Raw genomic sequence first — 23,130 nt, 5'->3', positions numbered from 1 at the left:
AATCAGTATTTGACGCTGCACACATACGCTTGCTAATGCATATGATGAATTAAGAAAACTCTTCCTTTTTTTTAACACTCCTGAAGAAAACTTTCAAGAGCCAAATGTCAGATCTAGTGATCATCTGAATTCATTGGTTTAAAACGTTGCAGAGTTTAATTTGCTTTTAAGTTTTTATTTCTGCACCCAATTCTTCAACAGAACTCAAAACGAACAGCAATGCATCCTGGGACAAACAAACTGGTAGTAAATATGCGTTTCTGCATGTAGTTGTATTAGTGTATTGCTACAGCTGCTGTTACAACCACTAGACCGGTTACTATTAATGCAACCGCAGCTACAGCCAAGCAGCCACCTTCTATGTGCAAGAGCCAACAGTGCTCGAGAAAAGACTATCTTTGCCAAGTTAATCTAAAAGTTAACCAAGGTTTATTTCAAACTAGCATATTTCCCATTCTGCAACTTCCAAGTCTCTGATTTTTTTTGTGTTTACTTCTGGTTTTGTGCTTTGCTGAGTCACTTTAATAAGAGTGCGAAAGCTTCCCTAATTTATAGAGCCACAACGGCCGCATTAATAATGGTGAGCAAAGTCTAAGATGTTACAGTCCCCTGTGCCAAGATCCGAGGCAAAACACATTTAGAAGTCCAGTCCAAGTGAAAACCAACCAGCAGGCTAGGCTTAGCAGTCAGCTACCAGCTAGCAACCAACAAGAAGACATCAGCTAACTAGCCTAGCCAACAGCAGTATGCAGCACATCTTTGGGGTTTTAGAGATGTTTCCTTAAGTTGGACCCATGACACTTCAAGAAGACTTAACAGTGAGTCCTAGAGTCAACGCCTCCATTCTGCCACCACCACACAACCACGCGACCACCGAGAGATTAGCTTAGCCCTTTTTACTGCTAGGTAGGGAAGGGAAGAGGTGGGATCAGGATACTTCATATGCACAGTTTTTTGCCACAATATTCATCTAGAGACCAGTCAGTAGGACACTAAAGACACACAAAGAGATTATGTTGGTTGAGATGAAATTTTAGCTGCATTTCATTTTGTGTCTCAGACTGACTGAACACTCATTTCATTTTAAGCATTGCATGAACGCCCCGCATCTATTAAACATCTATTTTTATTCAGTGTAATAATATCTAACAGCATCAATCTCAATCACTCTCTTACAGTGCGTCCTCAGTAACGTCTAAATAAGTAATTCTGTCCTGATTTCGGCGCTTGAGTCACCGCCGCCCGTTTGGAGACAATGAACTTGTGTGTCTGTGTGGAGTGGGACTGAAAGAAGGATAAGCTCAGAAAATAGCATGTGAAGTGCCCTCAGATGCCACGAGAGCTCAGTCCGAGCCAGGCGCCCGACGGGTGGCACATTTCCGCGCGCTAGGCGTGATTTGAATGGAAAGTGGCAGGCCGGGAGATGGATTACCACAAGGGGGGGTGGGGGCATTAATCCTACAGCCACCCGTGCACAAACACATTGACGCACGCAGAAACACACATGATAATATAATACTTCCTTCACATAGAAACGTGACTAGATAGCACGCTCCCTGTAGTCTTATCCCTCACTCAATTTTATGCACACGTGGAAAAAAATAAAAAATAAAATAAAAAACACAAGTGCATGAGCCCACACAAAACAGCACGGCACATGAATGATGACACTGCCAACCGCTGCTTTGTAGCACACTTTTTAGCAGTGTCATTTGAAGGTCCCACGCTTCCAAGCCTACGCAGCGCTCTCCGCCCCTCCACCATCCTCTGCATCCCACCATCACAACGTTGAAAAGTTACAGCGGCTCATTCTGTCCTCTGATCCTCCTTTTGTCTTTAAAGAGTAAAGAAAAAGTCTTTCTAAGGCTTATTTATTTATTCAAGTGTGTAAACGACTTCTCAGTGAAGTAATTATTAATAATTAAAAGCAGAGCATCTATACCGTAGTCAAGGAAAAATGCCTCTAATGTGAAGATTTGCTTTTTTTTATCAGTGTTTATTTAACACAGAGTTCCTACACATTTGAAATTTCAAAATTCCACACTTTTTCCAGACTGTAATTTCCAGACCACTCGATAAAAGAGAAAAAATTATGATATTTGAGTAAATAGTTGTGTATCACAAAATACATCATGGAATTAATAATTTTCATTATTCTGAATATATGTGTGGTTATGTCAACCAATAATTTCCAGAAGATTAGAGCAAACCCAGATAAATTCAGTGCATGTTATTTTTTTGGATGGACAAATCCTCAACCGAGCTCATATAGTCTATACTTTACAGCGAGGTTAGCACATGCACATATATATATATGTTAGCAATATGTAGCAATGTGGCACTCCTTTGCTTTTTTGCATCGTTTAATCTTATCGTTTTCAGATTTCATGTTCAGTTATTTCTACTGCTGTACCGACACTTGTTGACTGTAGGTTTTTCACGCTTAGTAAGGCTTAAAACTATCAGATTAAGATCGAAGTCTAGGTCTAGGTTTTCAACGTGTTTTCAATGTGTTTTCGACGGGAACAGTCCTCTGCATGACGAGTCTATGTCTAATCTTGCAACAATAACAAGTGTTGTCAGATAGGGCTGATGTTTTTTTTTTTTTTTAGCACAGAATATGTTCAAAGACTTAAATTAACCCAAATATTAGATTAGATTTGGTTTAGTACTTGGACCAGACACGCTGCCTACACTAGTGTAACCTTTCATAAAAAACACATGTATCTGCTCTGAGCCTTTAAACGACATCATGTAGCCTGCACATATGATCCTTCTACTCTACTGTTTGGAAAGTGGCACACGTCCAGTGCACTCACACACATTTTGCACTTTGGTTTTGTTTTAAATCAGCTTTTAAAAGTTATTAAAAGTCAGGAGTTGCCATTGGGTAAGAGCCATCTGGTTGTGTCATCGGAAGGTCAGCAAATGTTCAGGTCAAATGTTACAATATTTTAAATTCAGATTTCCAGTAACATTTATTATTCTCTCCTAGAGCACACTACAGACGGGTAAAATCTGGAAAAAATAAAATGAATATGGTACATGCAGTCTATGCTTTCAACCACCAGACAGTTCAGAGGTTAATGTTGGGAACAGTGTCTTCCTGAAGGGCGATTCAGCCGGACGGATACTTGCTGACACGTTGACATGAACTGTGCTTCCCTGGTTTTAAAAGGTCACTTCTCAACGTGTCACCCCGTATTAAACGCGCGCTCAGACTGATTGGTCGACTGTCTCGTTTTAAACTCATCAGTATTTATGAGGTCACGTTGTGCAACACTTTGAGCGTCAGGCTGTAGGCTCGATTTGACACCGAGCAAGGACACAGGCCCGTTTACTGTTTACTGTCGATGGCACTATCATCGCAGTCATGTGTATTTGCATTTTAAGGTGAAACTGCTCCAGGAAGCACAAAATGAAAATCATAGCCTCAAAAGCAACTTGTTGACTTGGATGGAGTTTTGAGTTAAAAATGAGAGTTTTGAAAACAAATCTTTTGACCTCCACACTCTGGATAAGAACAGAGGCTCATATTGTGACAGGTTCCAGTGTCTTACTTCCGTCGTGACTAAAGGCTGTGACACAACGAGACGGCGGTCGATCATTTGTTGGCGTCAGGATGTCAGAGCGCGTTGACACCGGTTCAACTTGTGTCTGCGGCTTTTCAGCTGATTCTGCATGTGAGGAACAAGTCGTTCATCTGAGAAAACTGGTGCAGGAGAGGAAAAAGGTAAACAGAAGGTCGAGGTTCCACCCATCCTAATATTGTGCCTCCAAAACAGTTGTAACTCATCAGAGAATGGACATGGACCTTCTGTGGGTGTCCTGTGGGGGCGTTTGGATCCTGTGGGTTGAGTGGAAGGGCCTCAATGGTGACAAGATGGTCAATGACATCCACTTCACCAGTCAGTGGTTTTAATGTTGTGGCTGATTGGTGTGTTTTCACAATGACATCATAATCTAGAATCGTCATGACTCCCTACTAATAGTAGCACTTCAAGCTTCCTGCTTTTGAATGACAAACACAGATTACTGCCACCTGCAGGTATGGAGGGTTATGTCCTTGCAGCCCTTATGGTGCATTGAAGTGCAAATGTTTGGTCCGCACACAGTCGTCCCTTCGTTGCCTGTGTCGATGCTCTCTATCGAACACAAAATTAGTCTCTAATGCACAAATGTGTGTAGTGTTTCACAGTCTCTGGTTTCGCATAAACCATAATAAAGGAGACAGGGAGCCCTGAATAATGTTCCTGAGACTTTACCAACTTTACAAATGGCCAAATTAAACAATCATTTGAATCGTGCAAGCAAAGGGTAGAAGAAATGGGAGAAGCTGTTGAATAGTATCAATAAATAGTTCAAATTGTGTCCTATAATAAGACTGAATTGTAACAGTACGGCTACATGTAAGTATGGAAACATTATGCTGTGCAACACTTTAAAGCCAACTCCACATATCTGGCCACGCTCGGATGCTTTCGTGACATTATTGCATGAACACAGAATAAGAAAACATAAAATATGCCATACTCTACTACAGCCCAGTATTAGGTACATCTGCAGTAAGTAATCTTCAAGGGAGAAGGGAAACTCCAAGAGCATCGTGAACTTCCCGCATGAATCAGATGAGATTTATTAAAAATCCACACATCTGACACGGATGTCGACATGCCTTAGCACCCGAGGCATCCAAACAAACCCCCCCGCCCCCTCCCCACCGTCCTCTCCAAACCGCGCAATGACTCACTCGGACTCTGCAGCGCTGTGCAGCAGCTCGAGTGGCCGCCTCACCAGCAGAGGTGCTAATGGTATTGACCACTTCAGTTTAAGTTAGAGAAGGGCACTGCTGGAGCTGGCAGTAAACAACTCCAGACTGACAGGTCAGGGTGACTGTTGGTTTGATTGCTTTCATTACTCACACACTGTCCAAAGTCAGACCTGCCTGCTCGGGTCCCGCTCACATCTGCCAGGTTTCAGCTATATCGGCGTGCCCCCGGTGCACGAGCAAACCTAGAAAAAGTTGCGCCGAGTGACGCAACAGCTGGTAAGAGACCTTAGGGAAGATCAGAGAATTAACACAGCGATTAGCTGTGCGTCTCTTGTTTGATCATCCGGAGCTGAAAAATAATATGTAAAGAAACAAGTTTGTTGTCGTAAAAGTAGCGTTGGAGGAAAAAGGCGGCGATGGAGGAAAAATGGAGCGAGGTTGTTACATATGAAAGAAAGGCAAACAAAACAAAGGCTCTCATAGAATATTCATCAAATCTGCTCCTGCACTCCGGCTTTAATAAGGAGGCGAAAAACAAACCCAATCAGCCCCTGATCAGCGCGTAGGAACAACAATGTAATCGCTACATTATAAATGAAAAGAGAGAAATTATCGGATCGCCTCACATCCGGCAGCAACAATCCAAAAAAAATAACAGCAACAGAAGAAGACTGCAAGTATAAAACCCCCGCCGTGTGCTTCTTCTCGCTTAATATCAATGCAGCTTCAGGAGCTCGGTCACATTCGTATGAGACAATGTGTTTGAAATAACAGAGAAAACATTTTCATTTCCTCCTCATCACATGTGGATCAATCATTCCTGCACCCTGTGTCTAAAAAGCTAAGTCGACGTAGCGTATGCTATTCACTGGGCTTCCATTAATGCTGTTAATGGTTTTTATAGGTTCATAATTAGTTGTTTTTTTTAAATAAATCTGCACATAACAACAACAGATACGGAGGAAAGACTTACAAGAGCTTCTTGACCAAGAAAAAAAAAAAAACAGCACACAAGGGTTCACTTTCAACACAAAGCAGCTCACTGCAGAGAACTCCACCGTCCTGCCTGCAGCAGATGCCTCCTCGACGGCTGTGTTCTGCATTTTGATTGGTAGCTTTCAGCCGGGACAGACTCCAGACCTAATCAACAAATAACAACTCGGCGTCTAGGACCAGATTGCCTGCATAACAATCTATCAGAGCAGATTCATTACCTGACGAGTTAAAGTTCCAGCAAAGAGAGTGTCTCTTTTACAATCACCGTGCCACGTTGAATATTTATTATGATGGCCTTTTGTTCACTTCATCCCTGAGACTGGAGCTGGGAAGATCATTTTTATGTACATGCAGGCAGCTGAACATCATTTGGTGGCGACTGGCGGTAGCATTTCCTCAACGGCACAGGTGTCTATTAATGTACATGTGGTTTTATTCGTAAGTATTAGAAGTAATACGTCAAATAAGTAAGTGAAATAACTGGTGTAATTAGTAATCATCCAAGTTGTTTCTTCAGTTCAAAAAGACCGGAGGAAGGTTTGAGTTTTTATTTGGAACATCTTGACTAGTGTCGATTAATGACCCAATAGTCACATGGAATTAGAGGAATTTGCCCAGATGTCTTCTTCGCGATCAGTTGTTCTCCAACGAATTCTCCCATGAATTCTTTGGGGAGAGACGTCAAGACTTTGTAAATGAGACTTAAAAAAGTTTTCTGAGGTTTGGGAACATGTACCGCTCATGGAGAAGACGCTCATACATTTGGTACCTGTGCAATGTGCCATAATAGTCAGTTTCGAGGTGTCTTCTACAGAGGCGTCAACCAGAACCTCCCACTTTATCAATCTACCTTTCATCTCCATTTACTCAGACCCAGCAGTAACACAGAGACGGAGTCAGAGAAAGAGGTCTAGGATTTTATTTTTAACTAGGAGGTTAATCTGAACACCATCCTCTAATTGCAGACGAGTATTACATCGTAACAAGTGAGCCACTCCCAGAGACGTTCCAAATAAAAGTCTCAACCCTCCACTAAAAATTTAGATGGGTAAACTTGGATGAGCTGTGGAAAGGTCTTCAAGTCCAGTTCAATTTGTTGATATTAGATTTTACGACATTTTCTGGACAGATGAGAGTCACATGCATTTCTGAAACTTTGTTCTAGGTCTTCAACATTGAGTTTGCAGATATACTGCAGGGGCATCCAGAAATCTTTGGCTCACAATTGGCCAAGAGCCTTTTCAGTCCTCAGGTAAAATCCAGAAGCACGCTACAATATTAGCATAAAAGAAGCTAACTGTGCAGCTTGCTCCCATCAGCCAGCTACTGAGGTAAGAATGGATCGCTTCAATAAAGAATGAACCAGTGTATTATTTCACTTCACTAGTTTAATATTAAATGCAAAATGATGATAATAATGTGTATTTATAAATAGCACTAGGCTGAGTTTAACATAGAACGTGGTGTAACAGAAGTAGCAGTAGCTCTCCAACATAAAGACACAAAGTCCAAATAGATCAAATTAGCATCGTTACAGTTTCTGAATATACTCAGAGAAATTAAAAAGAAGTCAAGCGAGCGGAATCAGCTTTAATCTACCAACTCTACAAACAAATTATCTGATCTGACAGAGAAAACAAATAAAACGGAGCCTCGGAGTGTTTGGAGCCGTCACTCATTAAAACCGGCGCAGTAGCCGCCCTTCATCGTGACTGAGGAGGCCCCGCCAGACCCAATACTGTAAACATAACGAGCTGCAGCGTTCGATGGCAACAGCCAAGTGTTAGACTCCTGTAGCGCCGGCTCGTGATCCTGTCCCGTCTCTCGGCCTTGAGCGCCGTTAGATAACACCACATTAGATAACGGTGCGCCCGTCTTAAGTAAATGCCTGTTGGCTTCTTTCAGCAGACATTACCAGCGACTGGCTGGGACCAAGGAACCAAAACAAAAACTTATGATGGAAACTTGATTTGAATTCTCCTGCTTTTGTTCTTACTTCTATTCGCTGCGAGAACACCCCTCAAGACAAGCTTGTTGTGTGGGAGAAGATAATCTTGCAAGTGAGTAACGCGGCCCCCTGCCTGAGAATATATGACCTGAATATGAGCCGAATGCAAGAAACTGGGGAGTTGAAAAGAAAAAAAAAAAGTTATTCTGTCGTAAAAATAAATCAACTATCTAATTTCATCACATTTTCAGGCAGGTACGTGTAGTTAAAAATAGCTGCGAGAGTGCGTTCGGCTAAAACGTGTCTTTACATAATAATGGCTACTTGCTCTTTTCAGCAAATGAAAGCATCTTCCAGACGTGTCTTTTTATGCAGATGATAACGGCGTCTGGGGAGGCTGTCATTACGACGGGCACGGTTTGATTTCACAGCAGTTTTTTTTCCTGGTGTAATACGAAAGGAAGGCGGCGTGGAGGGCGAGCCGCGGAGCGGGGCGATGATGAAAGTGCAGGTAAAGGAAGTGGACAGAGTGGAGACAGAGGCGCCTGGAGAGGGGAGACGGCCGCGACAAACAGTGAGGTAAAAGACAGTGACAAAGTGTGAGAGCACGAGACACAGAGAAAGAGATAAAAGACAAAGAAATAGGTTTAGTACTGCACCTTTCTGCAGACTCATGTCTACCATGCGAGGCTCGGCCAACTCCAGGAAGAAGTTCTTGTTTTTCTCATACTCCTCATCGTCAATAATTTTCACGTGAATAACTTTGCTGCAAAAAGGAAAGGATAGAAGGGAGAGGGGGGAGGCAGTGAAAAAGGACAGAGAAGAGGGGGAAAGAGAAGAAGAAGAAAAAGGTTAATTTGCGATGGAGGGACTCAGGAAGTGCACTGTAAGTAGGATTAATAATCAGCATGGAAGAGAGGTTAAGAGGTGGAAGGTCGGCCCGTGAGCTCACTGGCCGCCGAGGCGTCACGACAACCGCATTCATCACGCGGCTTCAGACACAAGCGGAACGGAGGAAGAGGAAGAAGAAGTACGCGGATAAAGAGGACACAATGAACCGAACGTGGCGGCGTGTAATCAATCGGGCTGTAAAAGCAGTAAACGGGCGTTTCGCAAGGGCAAAAAGGTGAGTGAACGACAAATGAAAGAAACAGCCACCATCTGAATCGATTTTTATGGCTCGATGGCTGGACACCGAGAGAACCCCCCCCCCACATAGACACACACACACACCCCACCCCTCCTCCTCTCAAGCCACAGATAAGAGAAGAGCGGAGTTTATTGCTCTGGCTTGAGGAGAAAACCCCTTTAATGAAGTCAAATGTCTGGAGGGGAGGTGAGGCTCACGTGACATCATCATCAAACAGAAACAGCTCAATATGGCACCTCAGCCCCCCCCACACACACCCCTCCCCGGCGGCGTTCTCGCCACTGATCGCCCTAATTGATCTTTATAAAGAGCTATTGACGAGTGGAGGCGGTTAAGTGGTCGGTAGGTACCCTGATGTCTCTGCGCATGGCACAGCACAGCACAGCACAGCACAGCAGGGGAGCTGCTACTCCTCGAGGAATGGTGAATTCAATTGGACTTGGAGAAAATAAACCCCCCTCCACCCCCCAGCTTTCCGCTCTCTTAGGCCCCAGGAAGCATTCCCTGCGAGCGGCGGATGAGTCAACAATAGTCGACAGCGGCACGGCTAGCCCTGAAATAGGGATGACATACTTTATTATGTGTCTGACACCTCACGGGAAGTCGCTTTTCCACTTCATCCGAGCAGAAATGCAATTTTTTACGCATGTTATTTAGGGAGAGTATTTGGAGAGCTGGGGGTTCGGCTAATAAGATAAGTGACACGGCAGCATTCATTATGGATAGCTGCTCGTGTATCCAGTAAGAAAGCAGCTTGTTCCCTGACATCCCACTGATGTACTCCCAGCACCGTGACAACGTAGCGCGCCTCGCGTCAGTCAAAGCTCTGACAAACGCACAACTTCTTTCTCATGCGCCCCCCCACACACACAAATACATGCAGCACATGGCAAACTAATAATACGGGCATCTCTCGGTTCTGGTTTTAAATCTCTGAAGGAGGGGATGGATCTGCACACTACAAATCAGCTTCTCTGTTCACGTTAACACCAGCAGGGCTTCCCTCAGACTACTAGGTGACGTGGCTGCAGTGCACGAAAAGCCGGACTCAAAGCAAGTCTACCTGACATCCATGCAGAGTCTCGAGAGACGAGCAGAGCCTCTCCATTAATCAGTGACCGTATACACATTCAAAAATAAAAGAAGTGATGCATATTTAATGGCTAACGGAGCCTTGGGGTAAAAACGAGCTGCTGCTGCTGCTGCTGCTGCTCATTTTCTTTATGCATTCTCTACAGTTCTCCATATAAGATCTGGCCCCTTATATTCTCAACTTGATCTTTTTAACCCTGTCATGCGTAATTTTGGCCACTAGGGGCAGCAGAGCAAACTGCAATAAAAACACTGACCTCTTATTATCCTATTAACTCGATTCTTGTTACACATCTTCTCCTTTTGGCTCTACTTTGGTCTCTACCTACGCTTGACTCAGTTAAATTGTGACAATAAAACCAAAACAAGGAGCTTAAAGATGTAAAGAGTTAAGTCTTAAAGAGTTGAAGTCTGAAGATAATTCTCTCGGGATTCGTAAGTAAGAACTCATATTTGTATATTATCCATAAACATTTTATCAATTGTGACTATGGACTCAAGAGATGGACCCACCTAGGGCCTCAATTACTACTACAGCAAAAACACATTTTCAATAAAATTAGTGCAAACCAGATTATACACAATAACCCTGCAGCTCCTGGGGCTTCAGGGACTTAATATTATAACAACGTCCTTATGCGGATCAACACAAAAACAAAATCCGTTTAAGTCCAGTTATATTTGATTTTCGTGTCAAACTAATTTGCCGAGTGACTGATGGAAATCAATAAGAAACAATCATATGATTACAAAGAAGCGTGTAAATTTCACGGAAACATTCGAGCAGTTGCGCGGTTTACACTTATTAAAACCGCGTGTGATATTTCTCTGGAGACTGACAACGGGAATTACCTTCTCCCCGACATTTTCAGCTTCAACGTGATGGAGCTACCCGCAGTTAGCTTTGATTATTATATTTATTTTTGCCTGCATATGGAGTTGCTAAGCAAATCACAGGGTTTCTGTGATTATAATAAAGTGCGATAGACTGCAGCGATGGAAAAAAACATGCACTGATGTTGGACTAAATCTGATTTTATTCATGTAAGATGATGCGAAGAGAACAATACAAAAGAAATACAAAAGAAAGTGATGTTCCCCAGGATTTAAAAAGATGACTGACACAATCCCAGAAAAAAAAGTTTTATATTATTTTTATATTTGTGATTCACATCAAAACATGATCACAGATGTTCACAAAACCATTGTAACCCTAACTCTTCCTTAATTGTAAGTTCTTTCAACCTCCAAAAACTCGTGAAAACTGTAGTATTCCTTAAAAAATTGGTCCCCACAACTCAATAAAAACAAAAACTACAAACACAAACTCATGTTGGACTGGTGCATTTGTGTGTGTCGCGTATTCACATTCCAACATCTGGCGTGGGTCGACGTGAAAGCTGTAAAAACGCTCCTCCGAACGAAGGAACATGTGTGTCGGGTGATAAAAGATACAATCAAACACCTGCTGTGTACACAACAACACAAATCAGCGACAGTCCTGAAGTTGCCGCTGATATGAAGACTTTAACCGTGGTATGTGTTGAAAGGACACAGAACAAATAAGAGAGCTCACCAAATAGCATCCTCAAACATACACTGACTACTAAACTACATTGGTTTTATTTGTAGAGTCAAGAAATAGAGTTATGATTTGATTAATGGTGTTTAGGGTCGAATACAATGGCTTCAGTTTAGAAGTTATGTCTGTGTGGCATGCTTGAAGTTGGACTGATTTGATTCACCTGACTGTAATTATTATTAGTAAGTATTTACTGATAATATTGTCTCATTGAAACGTGTATATTGTGAAAAGTATGGGTCCTAAGAAAGAACCCTGTGGAACTCCACAACTAATTTTCTGCAGTAAAATGTTCTCATGTTCACTTGAGAAGGTCTTTTTTACGGTGGAATGGTTGAAAGCAGGCAAAAATTTGCAGCTGCAATTTGCAATTCATTCATTAAATATTCATTTTTAAAATGAGGTATCAATAGGTTATTAGCAGTAGCTTAACAAACAAGGCTAAAAACGCTCAGTTTTGATTTTGAAAAACACTCATGGTGAGGGCTGTGGTAAGTATTCACTGATAATATTGCCTCAGGGAAACATGTATATTGTGAAAGGTATGGGTCCCAACAGAGAACCCTGTGGAACTCCATGACTAAATTTCTGCAGTAAAATATCATTTTCACTTGAAAAGGTCTTTTTACGGTGGAATGGTTGAAAGCAGGTGAAAACTTGCAGCTGCAATTAGCAATTTAAGCATTAAATATTCATTTTCAAACAAGATGTCAATAGGTTGTTAGTAGTAGCTTAACAAACAAAACTAAATAGGGTCAGTTTGGATTTTTTCTCAAGGTGAGAGGTTAAAAAAAATAAAATAAATCAGCAACGATAAGATTTTTATTAAGTTGCTCTATAGATGAACGCCCACCTGCAGACGTGTTTGTAGATAAAGATCAAGAAAAGAAAACTAGATTTTATGGAAACTCACCAGTGAGTCGGGGCAGATTTTGGCCACCAGCTATCTCCCATGATGCACAACTATTCCTTCCAGAGTACTGTAATATATGTAGCAAGGCTGTAAATCCCATTAACTGTTATTTATTGTAGCAGTAAAAAAAAAAATGTTGTGTCCCTTCTCTGCCTGTCCTCTATGGAATCTGCATTTGATTTTAAGACTAAAAATAAATATGAGCCAATAAAAGACCAATATGAAATTCAGCAGATTGAGCTCACATAAAGGTGGAGACTACTCTACATCTTCTCTTTATGCGGTGAAGAAATAAATACAGTCAGGTCCAAAAGTCCCTTAAAAACCTGACAGTGCACGTCAGTAAGCTCACCAGTGTTCTCATTTGCTAAAGTGAATTACACTAATGTGTCAAATTTAATGTGATAATGATTTATTGATGCCAACATCCCAGACACAGCACACTTAAGTTGAGTATTAGTGTGGGAAGTGCCACTGGATAATGACAGACGATTAGAGGGTTCACACCTCCGTTGCACTGGGCTGCTGGCAGCCAGCGGCCTCGGCCTTCCTCTGGTCCAGAGCGGATGGAGGAGGAGATGAAAGTGGAGGTGGTGCAGGGAGTCTGAGAGATGGAGAGGCAGATGCAGAGTGTCTCTTTTCTCCCTCTGTTCCGCGGCCAAAAATCACACTGCGGCTGAAATTTGCTCTAGCCGCCCGCCTCCTCTCCATTTTTCAGATGCCTCTTCTTCGACAGCCGATTTACTGTTTTGGTCTCCTCTCTGGCTTCCCTTCCACACACACTAAATAATATAACCACCAGGAGTGTGAAACCACCGCGGTGGAGTAACACATCAGAGGAAGTGATATGTGTGATATCCAATCTCCACTTGGACTTTTTTGCTCGTCTGCTTCAGACTGACCCTCAAATCGCTCAGCTTTGCCTTTTTTTTTTTAGATTTTGCCAAGACCAGAAAGACTCAGACACTAGAGACGAGGGCGGCAGACCAGCTGAAAGCATTTAAACACAACCCTTCTTGTGAGTGAAACACCTGCTGCTGCTAATCTGGATCCTCCTGTTGTGAACATCCTAAATTCTCTTGAAATGTTCGTCTGCGTCCATTTCTTTCCTCAATCTACTGAGTGCTTTCAAGTCGGTTTTCATCCTCCGCTGCTAAAGCAAAGCATGCATGACATTATAACCACCTTGCTAATACTGTGTACGTCTCGAATCGAGTTGCAGGTTGGAATTTTTAACTGGAACAATCTCAAAAGTCAGATTTTCTACTCAGAAAGTCATAGAATCTTCACTAACTCCGAGTAACCAAGATGGCCGCCCCATGCATAAACAGTGATTAGAAGCTCCTGTAATATTCCATTCATTAGCTCTTCTGATTAGTTTTTGTTGCTTTTAATTGGTATTTCCAGTATTTTCCAACATACATATGTTGAAATGTTGTTACAGTGTAATTTAAGTTTTTCATGTGTTGTATGGGAACGACAAGTACATGTCGCGCTAACAGCGGCTAAAAACACTAGCCTGGTAAAACCAATACACCATTGAGGCAAACTGTGATTAATGGTGTATTTTTTTCTACATTTAAATTAAACAATTTAAACTCTTTTCATGAATTTCTGCCTTGTATGGTCTTGTAGATTTCATCACTATAAATAATTCTAATAAAAAACTTGCTTGGTTGAACTTAAATAGCCTAAATTTAGTTTAAAATTATAGTAATAACATTAGTTAACAAAAAAATATAATAATAATTTCACTCTGCACTCACAAAAATTAATTATTGAACACACAGTTCTTTTCAGACAAGGTGGATACAGACATCTAGACTTGATCAGTTCATCTTTTTTTTTTGAGTTGCTCCTAAAACTTTTTTTGTGTACTTCAGTCAGGCTGCATCCTGCTGGGGTGCTGCCATCAAGGAGTGTCATTGCTATGGGGGTGAGGGTGCCTGGCAAGGTCTAGGTGGGGGGGTGGTGCATGTCTAAGTTACATCCAAACGTAATGTCAGGTCCAAACGTCTCCCAGCAGAATACTGAATCGTCATAAGATGGTCAATGTTCTTTACCTGTCAGTGGTCATAATGTTGTGGCTGATTGGTGTATTGCAGTGAGGAGCCCTTGTTGGTTGTATAATTACCAAGAAAGTTGTCTGCATTTTGTTAAAGGGCTTAAAAGCAAGAGAAAAAAATCTTGTTTTGACAGTTTTGTCAGATCATGACGACGTCTTCACTCAAAATCCAAAATAAAGTCGAGCCTATAAAACCAGGAAGAGGACAAGGAGGGAAAAAGAGCTCCAGTGCCTCATGGGAAATCAGTGCCTTAATTAAGCAGGCCTGGTTTCTGTCACCAAGCGCAGGGATTATGGGCCTCGCTCATTATAGTCCTGATTATTGCTTTTCCCAAGCAATCACAGAAAAAAGCAAGTAAACACATTTGTCAATGATTTCTTGCCAATCCGATGACAAACTCGAATCAGATTTAATATTGCACGCCCACAACACAAGGCCTCCTTCCCCTCGTCCTCATCTTCTCTCACCCTGCGTCCTTCCTTTCTTTTCTTTTTCTTTCCATCCCGAGAGGAAAACAAAATCAAAGCACACTTGACCGGCTGCCACGCCACACGAAGAGCAAAAACTTTTGCCAGCAAGGAAACGGCGTCTGATCCGCCGAAGCTACGCATCAATATTACATACGGCGAAAGGAAACCGAGGCACGCAATCACACTAAGCTCCCCACTCGGCCGCCCGCAGATTCGTTGGCAAAGCCTGAGCCAGATGCAAAAAACTACGACTGCTGCAGGAGAAAGCACAAGAGCCGGTGCAGCCGCACCAGATGCCATTTGAATTATAGATGCCTCGAAGTGCGATCCAGTTTGAGAAGTGCGCGCACGACCCAGACAAATAGGGAGATTTGGCCAAATGTATCGACGCAAAAGACGTGACGTGAGCTACGTTCGCTCAGTCCGAGTGGAAGGGTTGGCCTTGTGCTGAAGGAGACAGTCATTCATCCCGAGGACCCAAATTCGAGCCCCCGTTTTTGGCAAGTTTCCTCCCCGCTGACGTGTCCTTGTGAAGGGTGCGATCACATTGGAAGCAATTTTAGAAGCAGTGGTTGTTTTTAGGGCGAAATTGATTTTTTTCTTTTTTTTTTTTTTTTTCTGTGAAACTAAACTTTGAAGAAATGCATGACTTACATCGATCGGGCATATCATTATGACCACCGTCCTGATATTGTGTAGGTCTCTGAAAGAGTTGTGACTCATCAGAGAGTGGAGATGGGCCTTCTCAGGGTGTCCTTCATGTTTTTTTGAGTTGTCCCTAAACTATTTGTGTGTGTGTGCGTTATTGCTATGGGGTGGGGGTGTCTGGTCTGGTCTAAGTGGGGGCTACATGTCTAAGTAACATCCACATAAATTCCAGATCCCAAAGTTTTATCCCAAATTGTCACAAGATGGTCAATGATATTCACTTCCGCTGCCAGTGGTCATAATGTTGTGGCCGATCAGTGTCTATTGTATGTAGACACGTATTGTTTGTGTGAGATAACCAAAGATAAATCCTCCTAATACTGAGTTATAATTAAAATTAGCACGCATTTAAGTGGCTGGTAAATCTCTCATAATTCTGCAGCAGCACCTTTTGTAAACACTCATGACTCTATTAGTAGAACATAGTATTCATAATTATATTTTCATTAGTGTACAGCCACCTGTAATTATGAGTTGCGATGTGCCTCAGACGCAGCAGGAGGCGAATAATAAACACGTCTCCAAGAAATTACGTTTCTGCTCAACAACAACAGCAAAAGCCGATACAACTTGGAGCGAAATCTAATTAAAAACAGTTTAAACAATCGAAGATGCAACCGTTTCATTTTTACATCTACTAAAACCACTCGGTTTTGAGAGCGAACTCCGGTCTCACCAATCATACACCCCAACAACCTCCCCCGGTCGATGCAGTTTAAACATCTGGTACCCCAAACTGTAGAAACCCCCGACAAAAATAAGTTGGACTCATGCTGGAATCAAGAGTCAGCGTGATTGGCTCAGCAGCGATAGGGGCGGGGCCTACTGTGTACAGGAAGTTAATGTGTATTTGGAGAAATTTAAAAAATATATATATATAAAATGTCTAATCAACCAAAATTTCCCCCTGCAGTACTTCTGCGGACCCTCTAGGGGTCACGGACCCCCTATTGAAAACCTATGTTTTATATTGTTGCTGGAAATTGATGCAGCTTGTATGTGCTTTTATGTGTTGATGGTTTGAGAAAAATAAAGATCAAATCAAATCCAGCCACAGGTTATGTCTCCGTCACTTCCTTCAGTCTGATAATGAAAGAAACCATGCAACCATTAGCCTCCGCTCTACATTCAGCTTCACTCTGGATTCACTGTCTCCACTGGGACTCCGATTCTGATCTTGATTTTTATCCTGGTGGCACAAACCACAAAGTCTGCAAGCCAACAACAACAACCAGTCGGAAACCAGCGGTTTTACCTCGTTGACCCTGAATCGCTACGAGCTCAAAGGACACGAATCCGCATGTCGTCGAGGGTTCACGGCAACAGACTGATCAATAAATAAAATAAAAAATAACAACATGACCTCACAATATCAGTTAGAGGACGCAAAGTCTCATCAGTGGAGGAGGAACACGTGCGCAAACACACTGATACGTGAAACCAGATGGAAAGGTGAAGCCTCGCAGCGAGGTGCGCGCTCCTGCGGCTGACGGACGTGTAGCTCATGATGAGAGCTTGGAGCGAGAACACAGCCCGGTTTATTAATACCGCCGCGGAGAGGAATCATGGGTAGTCGCATTATCCGGATTCCGCGGCAAGGACTGCAGCTGTCCTCCTCCTCCTCCTCCTCCTCGGGCCCCTCTCGCCTCCTGCAACCCGGTCTCGCGGCGCTCACACCGCCCTCCGTGGGGACAGTAAATCTCTTTTCATTTACCCAGTGGGCAGCTGGTCAGATTACAGCGTGTTAGATTTAAGAGAGGGCCGATCGAATGCGCCCTCGGTGACGAGACACCTCCTCTGATCCCGCGGCTCTCTCTCTCTCTCTCTCTCTCTCTCACATTCCCGGGCCTCGGACTCGAATGTCTAATGCGCCGGGGCCCTGCTCCCGTTCGCCGCCCTCGCTGCTCTCACTCGTTGTCATGGATACGGAGCCTCCTGCACCAGCCCCGGCCTCCCCTCTGAATGCGACGCATGACACGCGAGCACTTTCTTTAAAACTTCAACCTTTTCCGGGTCGTTTCCGTTCACGCGGCTGCATGCGGCTAAACGGCCCGAATGAAACTGTCCCTGGAGGCAACAGAGAGAGTCCTGACAGGTTTACTTCTCCACAGCCCAGCACTTCACACGCACCTCTGGTGGAGATCAGACGGCGGCAGTGGCGGCTCACTTCCTGTGTCCTGTGTGGTTATTTGCCAGTGAGTGCGGCCCTTAAACCCACTGTCCAAACACATCAGCGACACCGGAGGGAAGCTAAGTACGTCTCCTCGGTGCAGCAACTGTAACTCTCTGCAGTCGACATCAGGGACAAAGCTTTCACTCCCAACTTCATCAGTACTGCAGCATATGAGGATGTGCAACCTTTGATCAGGCATAAAATTATGACCAGGTTGTGTAGGTCTCCTATGAAGGGAGGGGGCCTCAGTGGATCATCCCACAGATATTTGGGATCTAGTGAACTTGGAGGCCAGGGGTCGAGTTGATCCTAAAGCGTTTTTGTGAGTTAAGGAGTGTCATGGCTATGGGGTGGGGGGTGTCTGGTCTGGTCTAAGTGGGTGCTACATGTCTACATCCACATGTATGAATGCCGACAGTTTCCCAGCAGAACATTGAACTGTTGTCACTGTTGTGGCTGATGTCCTTTTAAAGACTTGCCAACGGTTATATATAACAATGAAAATCAGCTTTGTAGAGGTTTTTACGTGAAATGAGATGCATTCAAGACCCCACAGTCAAATATAAAGGAGAACATAAATGTTACGCATAAACAATACAGGGCATCTTTAACCCTCTGGAGTCGTTTTTGACTACTTTTGGTTTTATCTTTACACTTCATCTTAAAAATGGTTAAATTGTCTTGTTTAGTTTCATTTTTTTCAGCACAACGTCACATTTTACAGTCACCGTTTTTCATTTTGACAAACTGTATTAACACACTGAACCTAAAACCCACGCTAAAACCATCTGGTCTGAGTAGGAAAAAGTTTTTCACTCTGAGTTTAGTAAACAACAAAGCCAATTTATAACTATTTACATTAAAATGCAAGAAATGCATCACGCACTTTTGTACGAGACGACTAGGTATAACAAAAAGTAATAATATCCAAAAGTCCTAAAGCTTCTTCCTCTTTGGCTGCAGTTACATTATAGACTGAATACAGCATCACAACTTTTTCCTCCTCCTTAGCAGCCTTTTTTCTTTGTCTTATTTTTGAACATTGTTGAACACATTTGAGGCTGGATAGTGATCTCGATTTTGTTTTTCACCGTTTCTCCCGTGCACAAGACGCGCATCAACATGACGGCAATATTCAGGAAAAATTGTGGCGTGAATTATTTATAATAAGTCTAGTTTTACTTGGCCTATCAACACAATTCTGGTTTATAGTTTAAAGTTAGCAACTTTCTACAAAAGCTGGAACGGAGACTCGGTGGCTCTTGTGCTACGTCGGCTAAGTTGTCTCAAACTTGTCATACAATTTACACGCGTCCAAAATGATCAAAATTAAAACTAAATTAATAAAAAAGTAAACAAGTGAATATTCTTTGAATATTATACTTAAAATGTAAGGTTCGTTTTTTGACCATTTACTTGGTTCATGGGGAAATTATGACCAGTAGCTTTTACTGTTTGCTTGTAAATAGCATATGAACATATTCTTATTGTAGCCCACTCCAACTTTGAACGTCATCGCTTTGGAGAAAATAGCTCTGATCTGAAACGAGGTGGACTGAATCACGATGAGAAGGATGTCTCCAACAAAGACAGTCGAGGTATTTGGGCAGAACACAGAGAAACAGGGGCTATTTCTGAGAAACCAGAAATACTAAAGACGTGAGAGACGAGGCTGGGAATAAAATGTACTTTCTGGAGAGGCAAGAGACTGTCACTGATCTAAACAGAGAGACCTGGCTATCGGAGGAGGAGGAGGAGGAGGAGGAGGAAGAGGAGAGCTGGTCGGCTTCACTTGTCATGCACCCTTGCAATGAAAACACGCCGACTGCCAGCGCTGAAGGAGAAAAAAGACAAAAGGAGGAGATGAAAAGAGGGAGAGGACACTCAGAGGTAAGGGAGAGGACGGGGGAGGAAGTGAGAGGACAGACAGGGAGCTCCATATTTTCTGAGCCAAGAGAGCGGCGGGCGGGAGGAGGGGGTGAGCTATATATTTTTTCTTTTTTCTTTTTTTTTTTTTTGGGATGTCTGGAGCAAGCCCAGAGGTCCTCCTCTACAAGGACACAATGCAATAAAACACTCAGAGATGAAGTGTCTGATAGGGGGCGACAAGGGAGGGAGAGGGAGAGGAGGAAGAGGAGGAAGAGGAGGAGGAGGAGGCTGCAGTCAGGCCCTCCGAAGTGAAAGAAGCTTGTGGAGCAGCGCCTTGCTGGAGGTGAAGGAGACGGTTGAGCTGAGGGCGAGAGATGCACGAGTGCTATTCTGAGAGTCGGGGTGTGGGTCTGTGACAGCTTAGAGAGGACGAGCCGGCCAAGTCAAAGCGCCCGCAGCCAAATGACAAACACCATCATAAATGAATGACCTGGGAGAGCGACAAGCTCCCACATGCATCAGGGGAGAGTAAATGTTAGAAATGTAATGCACTGAAATAATAAAGCATAACACTTCCTGTCATATTTAGAAACGCTGCAAACTGTTGAAGCTCCAGAAATAGAAAGCTGGCGGCTGGTGTTGTGTTTTCCGCGCGCTCGTCTCTCGGTGTGGTTCGCGGCTCTGGGGGCTTCAAGACTCTCGTTCAGATATATCTGGTTTCTTTCTCTGGTAAGACCTTATTCTACCTGTCTAAAAGCAGCATACCGTATTTCCTCTAATACACGGCCATTATTGGGGGCAGGCTTTTATTAGAGGGAGGCCTTTATTTCTAATTGCCTTTGTTTCATATCGGTACGTAGCGTATATTTGCTCAAAGTTTTCCTCCCATTTACTCTGCTATTTTGCTTATTTTATTTTCACTTCAGCAGGTACACCATACACTAGGAGATTAACAAGAGATTAAGTAGAGACCCCCTACCAACTATATCTGTTCTATATTAAACTCAGGCTTGTGCAATTTATTAATACACATTGTTATTATCATGTTGAATTGAATAGTAAGCTATTCAAATAATGCACAGATGGAAATTCCAGCTCACATTCACTCTGTGATTGATTCAGCAACGACATGGGCGGGGCCTACTCAGGGGCGGGGCTTAGAATGACATGTCTGGACTAATGTGGAACAGTGTATCGCTGACTGAACGAGAAATAACGTCTCCTGCCTCCATTTATCCCTTTACTAAAATATGTTGGGTTCATGTTAATATTTATGTAAAGAAATTTAAATTTGTGATGGAAAAATTACAAAAATATATATTTATGTATAAAAAATGTCTAATCAACCAAAGATTTTGCAACCTGCCCTGTTGAAGACCCATGCCATACACTTAACAGCAGCCGGTTTAGATTGATAAACACTTAAAGACGAATGGTTTGAACTCTCACTCTGCATATTTCAAAACGTTCTGCTTGAAGTTCACGTAAACTTTAGAAAAAGTAGAAAAAGTAGCAAAACAGAATATGAAAGGAGATGTCTTCAAATGACAGATACTTGTTTTTGGTCAACAATAAATAAAAAATACTCTTAAGACAATGGAAACATATTTGAATTTTTGCTTTAAATTTTAAAAAAAGTCACCTCTTCATTTATTTTGGTAAACTTTCTTCAGAACTTTATTTCTTCTTTCTAATTTCTAGCAAGACAAGGGAATTAAAAATATTCATAATTATTTCAAATATGTACTTTTTACTAACACTGTCCCCTATCTCTATCTGGCCGGTAATTACATTAACATATTCTCCTTATTCATTAGCCTCGACGTCCTATCATTTGCTTTTTGGATCCAGACAGGCTGGATAAAGTTTGTGTTCAGAACAAGTCTTTTTATTCTCTGGGCTTGATGCATTTGGCCCCCGTAACGTTCAGGAAGTCTCGAAGAGCTGTGCGGTTATGTTATTTGAACCCATCCAACTAGAAATCAGCTGGCTCAGTCGGCGGGAATCTCTGTCGCTGCATGCTCTGTGGGCCAAAATCTGCTGAAGCGTGTAGAACATCTGGGTGTCTCATGGAGGGAGGTTGGAAAACTTTTTTTTTGGCAAATGCGTCCACTGAGCAGCTTTCACTCCAGTGACTGACACGCCATCTTGGATCAACTTCATGGAAGCGTTCAAAATAGACTACCTGACTGTTTGGGGTAAATTCATGTACCGTTACACCTCCAGAGGACCCTGACAGCTGACCAAGCCACAGCCCACGCCCACGTGGCGATGCTACACATGCTGCTATTATTTCTGCATTTGTAGCCAGGAACGGAGGAAAGGGGGAGGAGAAAAAAAAAGAATCCACAGCATCACACATCGCTGAATCGCTAATCAAGCAAGAGAAAGGACATTTATGAGTGTGAATATGTGCGAGTTGGTGCAAGCGCATTATGTCTTTTACAGTTACAGTGGAAGGAGCAGATGTGGGGGAGGGATCCGAGTGCTGGGTTTGCACGTGTGTTTGCAAGTTTACAAGTTTTTGTTGCATTAACACACATCCTGGGGTGTGAACACACCCAGGATGCATTGATGACGCATTTTTTTGAGGTCAGATCTCAGAACACACCAGGTAAGTTGTTGTTATATTTGCACCGTGCATGTTTAGAAGTGTTACATTGAAAGTGATCACTCTGAAACAATGTCTGAACGCTGTGTAATCAAATACACTGGTATATTAAAAAGTCATATCAAAATACCGATATTCGGTATGAACCGGTATACTGGTGCATGTACTACAGAACAGCAATACATACCAGTAAACACTCTTGTTGCTGTTGCTCCATTTTCTGATTCACTTACTTCCTGATTTCGTAAAAATCCAGATTTCCTGGAACGTTTTGAGCATTCACAAACCTCTCTGCAAGAGCGTAGTGTCGAGGGTGCGTCAGGATGTCTTGTTTCTCCTGCCCAACTCAAGGTTAAATGCAATATTTTAGCCAAATTGCGTCAATTACTCCTTGAGTCTGAATGAAATATAGGTGTGAAAGAACCCTCAGTCAAGGCCACTGGCAAGGAAGGAACTGATGCACTGATTTTAAAATCCTGTCTTTCGAACCACTCGCCTTGGTTGCCTAGGGGTTTTGGTGGCAACTGGAACATGCCAAGTATGGATGTCACTCGCCTCTCGCTTGTATTATGTATGACTTTTCTGAGATGTAGGAATTTGGGGCAGACAGAAGGCCGTGTTTCACAAGTATCAATGACACACAAAGGCTGCAGTTTCTCCTATATTAAACCATCCAACCGTCTACAACTACACATAACGGCGAGCTCTGAGCGAACGCAGACGGCCGACAGCTCAGCACTGCTCTTGAACGTCTCTCGATACAAAAAAAACTACAGTTTAC

The 23,130-nt window shown here is 42.8% G+C and overlaps 1 protein-coding gene across 2 annotated transcripts in view; it reads right to left on the bottom strand.

Annotated features, from left to right (window-relative positions):
* The window catches only part of slc8a3 (solute carrier family 8 member 3), a 118,111-nt gene that overhangs the window by 33,637 nt on the left and 61,344 nt on the right, over positions 1–23,130 (bottom strand). For both annotated transcript variants that reach the window (XM_047610735.1, XM_047610736.1), the window contains exon 3: positions 8,375–8,481. In XM_047610735.1, the coding sequence (XP_047466691.1) occupies positions 8,375–8,481 (107 nt within the window). The remainder of the gene's footprint in view (positions 1–8,374; positions 8,482–23,130) is intronic.

This window comes from Mugil cephalus, chromosome 17 (genome assembly GCF_022458985.1).
Source record: "Mugil cephalus isolate CIBA_MC_2020 chromosome 17, CIBA_Mcephalus_1.1, whole genome shotgun sequence".
NCBI lineage: Eukaryota > Metazoa > Chordata > Actinopteri > Mugiliformes > Mugilidae > Mugil > Mugil cephalus.
This window is presented reverse-complemented; position numbering and strand designations above follow the sequence as displayed.